General features: G+C 46.7%; 1 protein-coding gene and 1 long non-coding RNA gene across 8 annotated transcripts in view; one reads left to right on the top strand and one right to left on the bottom strand.

The window, feature by feature from the left end:
• Positions 1-1,174: 1,174 nt before the first annotated feature.
• LOC111732080 lies at positions 1,175-5,137 on the bottom strand. Its single transcript, XR_002777412.1, has 2 exons — positions 4,894-5,137; positions 1,175-4,397 (listed from the first exon to the last, which is right to left on the bottom strand). It is a non-coding gene; the product is annotated as an uncharacterized LOC111732080 (long non-coding RNA).
• The window catches only part of LOC105306127 (nuclear body protein SP140-like protein), a 25,017-nt gene continuing 23,166 nt past the window's right edge, over positions 4,318-6,168 (top strand). For 4 of the 7 annotated variants that reach the window (XM_023523862.1, XM_023523858.1, XM_011381030.2 and 1 more), the window contains exon 1: positions 4,411-4,564. In XM_023523862.1, coding sequence (XP_023379630.1) covers positions 4,449-4,564 — 116 coding nt within the window. In that variant the 5' untranslated portion in view covers positions 4,411-4,448. The other 3 variants (XM_023523861.1, XM_023523860.1, XM_023523859.1) reach the window with 3 other exon arrangements.

The following is a 6,168-nucleotide window of genomic DNA, read 5'->3' as shown; positions in this document are numbered from 1 at the left end:
ATAAGGATGCATGTACAAGGTAAGGCAACATCTATTCTTTTTACTGTCCTGCAACGACTTTCTTCCCCTCTGAAGCCCCAAGGTACCCTACCTCATCTTTAGCTCAGAATAAAGATAATACTGTATTTTCCCTGTCTGTCTTCGAACTCTCATGCATGGGGCATCTCTGACTTTCCCACATATATGGGGTTTCCATGCATATGTATGAAGTGAAATTTAGTTATTTTCTCTCATTAATTTTTCTCATGTAGATTTAATTATTGGGCCAGCCAAAAGAACTTTGGAGGCTAGAGGAAAGTCTTCCTCCCCGACAGAAGCATATTTTGGATGACATATTCTGGTTTCCTCTACCTACTCTGGGGGAACCTGAGCTATTATGGGGCCATGGGTATCCTCCACTCTCCCCCAAATCTCTTACAATGAAAGCGGGTCTTAGAATGAATCCAGGACAGGTTACAGAAGTATGAGGGGGCTGGTTGGAAGCCAGTTTGATAACTTGGGCTTTTACTCTGAGTAAAGTAGGAACCACTGGGAGATTTTCAGCAAAGGAGTGACAAGATCTGACTCACACTTTAAAGGATCACTCCAGCTCCATGTGCAGAGGTTAAGTAGGCAAAGGCTGTTCAAATAAACTAAGGTGAGAGATCTGGCTCAGTGATATGTTTGAGACTCATCCCCTCAGAGGTGGTATCTAAGTCTATGAGACTGGATCAGATCTCTGAGGAACGAGTATCGTTAGAAAAGAGAAAAAGCCCAAGAACTGAACCCTGAAGCATGTCCTTACTCAGAGCTCAGGGAGATGGGAAGGAACCAGCGAAAGGGACTGGGAATAAGCAGTTGGTGGGGTTGGAGGAAATCCGGGAGCTGATGAAGTCCTGGAAGCCACATTCAAATAGCGAGTAAGGAGGAAGGAGCGACGGGTTTTGCCAAATGCCTCCAGAGGTTTTGATTAGATTAAAGATGAAAGCCGACCATTGGAATCAACAACATAAAGTTTGCTCATGACCTTGACAAGAGCTTATTGGTGAGGCGTGGGACTAAAAGCCTTACTGCATCGGTTCAAGAGACAAAGAAGGAAAGAAATTGGAGAAAGTACATGGAGACCTCTCTCTGGAGTCTTTTGCTATAAAGGCGAGGAGGGAAACGGCGCAGGAGCTGGAGGGGGCGATGGAGCAGGATAGGAGAAATGGTAGTTATTTATATGCTGTGGGAAAGACTCAGTATAGTGGAAAACGTGATAATATGATAGGTGGAGGGTAGAACTGCTCGTGTGACAGTCCTGAGGAGGTTAGAAAGAATGGGGTCCTGTGTGCAAGTGGGAGGTGTGGCCTTGGCCGAGGGCACAAGCAAATCATCCATAGTGACTTCCGATATAATAGAATACTACACATGACAGTCCCGTTGTGCACACTACATCGGCATGTCAGAAAAGGAACAGGCGGCGTCTCAGAGCTGTTTGCTCTGTCGGTGAGTCCACTCCGGGTGATTTTGCACATGAAAATTTACATCGCAGCTCAAGTGTTCCCTCCTTAAAGAAGCCTTCCTGACCCCCAGTCTATCGAATCATCTCATTTTATTTTCCCCATAGCCTTAATTACCATCTGAAAATAGTTGGTCAGTCAGTCAATCAATCAATCGATCAATCAGTTCTTTGATTTCTACCTCCTGGAATATATGCTCTGCAGGTATTATGACCTTGACTGTTTTTTTTTTTCCCCGTTATTGTATTACAAAAATTAGTTGCTGGCCAATGGCTGTACCGCTAAACCAACTCTCTGAAGAAAACCCTCCGAAAATGGAAAAAAACAACAAAAGCTTGATTTGTAGCATTTGCTGATTACTCTGGTGTAAATATTCCTATCCTGGCCAATTTCACGCTACCAACATGACAAGCTACCACTGAATGCAAGGTTTGGAAGAGATGCACACAAGTGGCTTTCGTGAGCTGGTGCAAGCCAGTTGCACTGCACTTGGCACATAAGCGGTGCTCAGTATTTGCTGGTTGAGTGAAAGAATGCATTATCATTAGCTCGAGCCATTATTCTACTCAAGGCAAGCCTCTGGATATTCTTGGAAGATTTATGTTTTTCCTGTTGTCTTTTGATCCTTTGCCTGCTCCTTTTTCTCCGCTGGGCATCCTGTATCTCCTGCCCTGCCTTGCCGAAAACCTCCTATGACAGTGCATGTGCCAAACTTTTACTGAGGCTTTGAGGCAGTGGCGGAGAGTTCTGTCAAGTCCTGACCCTGGGAGCATTTTCCTCTTTGTCGCTCTGCACAGGGCTCTGTCTCGCAGGGTTATCGCTATATTCTTCTGCGTCAGCTGCTTTTTTTAGAAACATTTCTTTAGAAATGCGTTTCCTTCAATTCACCTCTCTTCGGGCCCACCAAACTAAGCTTGAAGACCATCTTTCCGAAGCCCAAAACTCATTAATATGTTTCCTCACCCCAAAGGACATCTCCCTACGCAGCAACCTCCAGCATCTTCGAGCATTGCGGTGCACCAGGGGAAGCCCTACCGTTTGTCTGCGGGGTTGTTCCGAGTGCCACCGGCTCAACTCCTCCCCGACAATCTTATACATCTTCGAAGGCAAAAAGGACTTCAGCAGAGTTACTTTTTTCCTTCAGTTGTAAATGTCTTCTCTTAGAGGAAGAAAGAGTGTACATGGATAGAGAAAGACAATGGCAAAAGCTGTCCCTGGGGATCGTATTGAAATGATTCTACAATTGTGGTTGCAAATGTCTCTGGTTAATGTGACTGTCTTAGATATTAATTGCCCAGAGGGTTCTCTAACTTAAGACTTCAGAAAGACAACAAAAGAATTCATGGACGCGGAGAGGCTGAAGATGTACTTCTGATTCCTCTTCTTAAGCAAAAGCATCCTCAAGAAGAACCCTGGAAACTGTCACTTCTTTGGTCCTGCCTGAACTGCTCTTCGGTTCTATTCCGATTCAGCCAGTTCTGTTCATTCGTCCTATGTGGACATTGTCCCGTCGTGCTCTGCCTTGTGTAGCTGCTTCCTCGTCCTGGGGACTTCATGCCTCAGTCGTGACTCAGTGGCAGGGATGTTTCAGTCTCTGTATTTGATGTGCATGAGGCTGAAGAGTGTTTTGTTGTAAGCTCTCTGCAAGAAAGACCTGTTCTCTGTTACTTTTACATTTGGAAATGATTTTCCCCCATTACCTCCTATGTATTCCTCTTTTTCTGAAAACCATAATATGAATACAACCGATTTACCCCTCTATGGATTGCTTTGGGGTCAGCTGGGCAGAAGGGGCCTCCTGACACTTAACAGGGGGGTGGCACAGTGGAACCTTGTGGTCCACAGTTAGCACTCTTCAAAAAGGCCATATGGAAAGAGAGTGATAACAAATATTTGAAAGAGGTCACAGTCTTTGTCCAGTAAAACACTTAGGATTTATGCAGCATCCTCCATGTTTGAGCAGGGGAGAAACATATTAAAGATTTCTTCGTTCCTTGGGACTTTAGCTTTCAGATCTGGGACATGAAGTTCTTTTGCTCGTGGGGCTGCTTTCCTCCTCCCAACGCAGGGGAAACGGGCCCCGTTGCACCTACTCTCAATGCTTGGGTGCCCGGGGCGGATGTTCTATGCAGATGTTATTTCCTGAAGCCGCAGCGATGATGCCATCTTGGTTCTTGTTGTCAGTCTGACAAGAACCACCCTGTTCCCTGTAGGACCCCTCATGAGCACATGAAGTGTTTGGTTCTGTCTGCCAACTGCACATTTCACAGAGCCAGCTCTCTCTGGGGAGGAGGGCTCTCTTCATGTCACCTCTGGTGTGGCGCCTCCACCACGCATCACCTCCAGAGCAACGGTCGGACGCTGTGCACCAACTCCTGCCAAGAACTCCCGGGGCGGCGGGGGAGGTGGGAGGGGGCTCTGCTCTGGGGCAGGCTGTCCAGGTGGGTACCCAGGCGCCATCTGCCTGGTCTGCATCGTCTGACACCCTTGGCTCACTGTGTGAATCCGGTCACCTGGGAGAAATCAGAGGGCGGGGGACACCTGGGCCCAACAGAGGTCGCAGAGATGGACAGTTCAGAAAGTGGGTGGAAATAGTCAGAGATACAGGGCTCCCTCACAATTTGGACGAAATCTTCTCTGTCTAGGTCATAAATCCTTGGGCATAGGGACTGCCAGCAGGAAAACCATCTCAAACACGGATTCCTTATTTAGGGGAAAATAATGGCACTTCGAAACTTGATTTCGAGGGGTCTTTTTTTGGTTAGAAGTTGATAAGAGAGTTCTATTTTTCCCCACAAGAAGGACAACCGGTTGAGATTAGGCGGAAAAAGGAACAAGATATTTAAGAGGAGCATGCAATAGCAACATTCTGCCACCAGAGGGCAATGTAGACTTCTGGAGAACCTGGAGACAGAGCTGCAAGGTAAAATGCAAATTTAAAATGAAGTTTCACTAGCTAAAATTAGAATGACAAGTAACCCTGGTAGTAGAGTCTTTCCTTCTACCGTGTTCTGTGTGCTTTGGATAAGAACTGACGCCTGCCGAAGGCTGGAGCCAGTTCCTGGAGGACCCCCTGGCATCAGGTTGCTGATTGCGGTGGTCTGTGGGGCGGGGGTGAGGGAAAAGAGGGAGGCCCTCGAAGGAACCGGGGGTGGGGGTAGGGGTGGGGGTGGGGGTGGGGGGGTGGGGGGGGGCCCGCGGCTATTTCCCCACTGGGTCAAAAACATGTTCAAGCTTCAATAATGTGGATGGCTTTAGTGGAGCGTCCTGGCTAACGTCAGCCCCACAAGGCGGAGGCTGCTTTGGGAAAGGGACTGGGCCCCCAGCCAGCTGAAATGGTGTCAGCAACTGACTTCCAGTAAGCGCTTGTGCAAGAAGCCGAGGCCCCGCCCGGTCTCCCACCCGAGCTGACCCTTTGTGTTGCCCAAGCGCTGTGCCGCAGCTTTAGCGGCTCAGCGGATCCATATTTCTGTCCTGAAGCCAGGGTCTTGGGAAGGGATTGGATCAGATCGGGATTTCTTCCTTCCGGGAAGAGCGAGGAGCAAGGGACAGGAAGTCCTCTTCGTCTTGAATTTCTTCCCTTTGTCTTCTGTGAAACTGTTAAGTATAACAGCCTGACTAGTTCACCCCAGGGTGCGGCTGAATCTGGGGGTGGGGAGTAGGGGTGGGGAGGAGCAGAATCCCGGAAGGCCTGCTTCTGGCTGACATCCAGCGCTTTTTTTTTTGTTGCCATCCCTTCTTTGTACACAGTTTAAACCAGCAGAGTAAGAAGCTCAGACGTGCCTCTGAAAAGTTTCTGATATTTGTCGTGTCACGAGTTATCCACAAGATTCTCACTCTGAGAATCTGCCTTCCCTCCCATTTACTTTTCTGTCCCCAATTATGCTCAGTTCTCGTGTCCTGGCTTTCCAGGAAGCACCACATGACAGCCTAGTGGGAATAATGAACACAAAGCTCCAAATTCAAATCGTAGAGCCCTCTTCCATTATTTTAAAAATTGTGGATATATATATCAATATTTATCGTTTTAATCATTTGTAAGTGAACAATTCAGTGTCACAATATTGCATAACCATGACCACCATTTATTAACAAAACTTTTTTGTCATTCCCAACATAAACTCTGTACCCATTAAACAATAACTTACCCCGTGCTCCCCTCCCCGTCCCCCCATCTCTACCCTCAGTCCCTGGTCATCTATATACTACTTTCTCTGTCTATGAATTTGCCTATTCCAAGTACCTCACATAAGTAGAATCATACATTTGTCCTGTGTCAGGCTTGTTTCACTTCGCATAATGTATTCAAAGTCCATTCAGGTGGTGACATATAATAAAAATTTAAAACTTTCTCTTGGCTGAATAATGTTTCTCCCCACATTTTGTTTATCATTCATCTGCTGATGGACATGAGTCGTTTCCGCTTTTTGGCTGTTGTAAAGAACGCTGCCGTAAATGCTGGTACACGAATATCTGTTTGCATCTCTGCTTTCTTTTGGGTAGATATTTAGGAGTGGAATTGCTAGGTCATATGGTTTAACGTTTAATTTTTTGAGGAGCTACCAAGCTGTCTTCCACAGTGGCTGTACCACTTTACATTCCCGACAGCAATGCACGAGGGTTCCGAATTCTCCACATCATCACCAATGCTTCTTACTTTCTGCATGTGGTTTAAAAAAAAAAAAAA

The sequence above is a fragment of the Pteropus vampyrus genome, unplaced genomic scaffold, assembly GCF_000151845.1.
Source record: "Pteropus vampyrus isolate Shadow unplaced genomic scaffold, Pvam_2.0 Scaffold423, whole genome shotgun sequence".
Taxonomy (NCBI): Eukaryota; Metazoa; Chordata; class Mammalia; order Chiroptera; family Pteropodidae; genus Pteropus; species Pteropus vampyrus.
The sequence above is the reverse complement of the archived record's forward strand: the minus strand, read 5'-3'. Positions and strand labels throughout refer to the sequence as shown.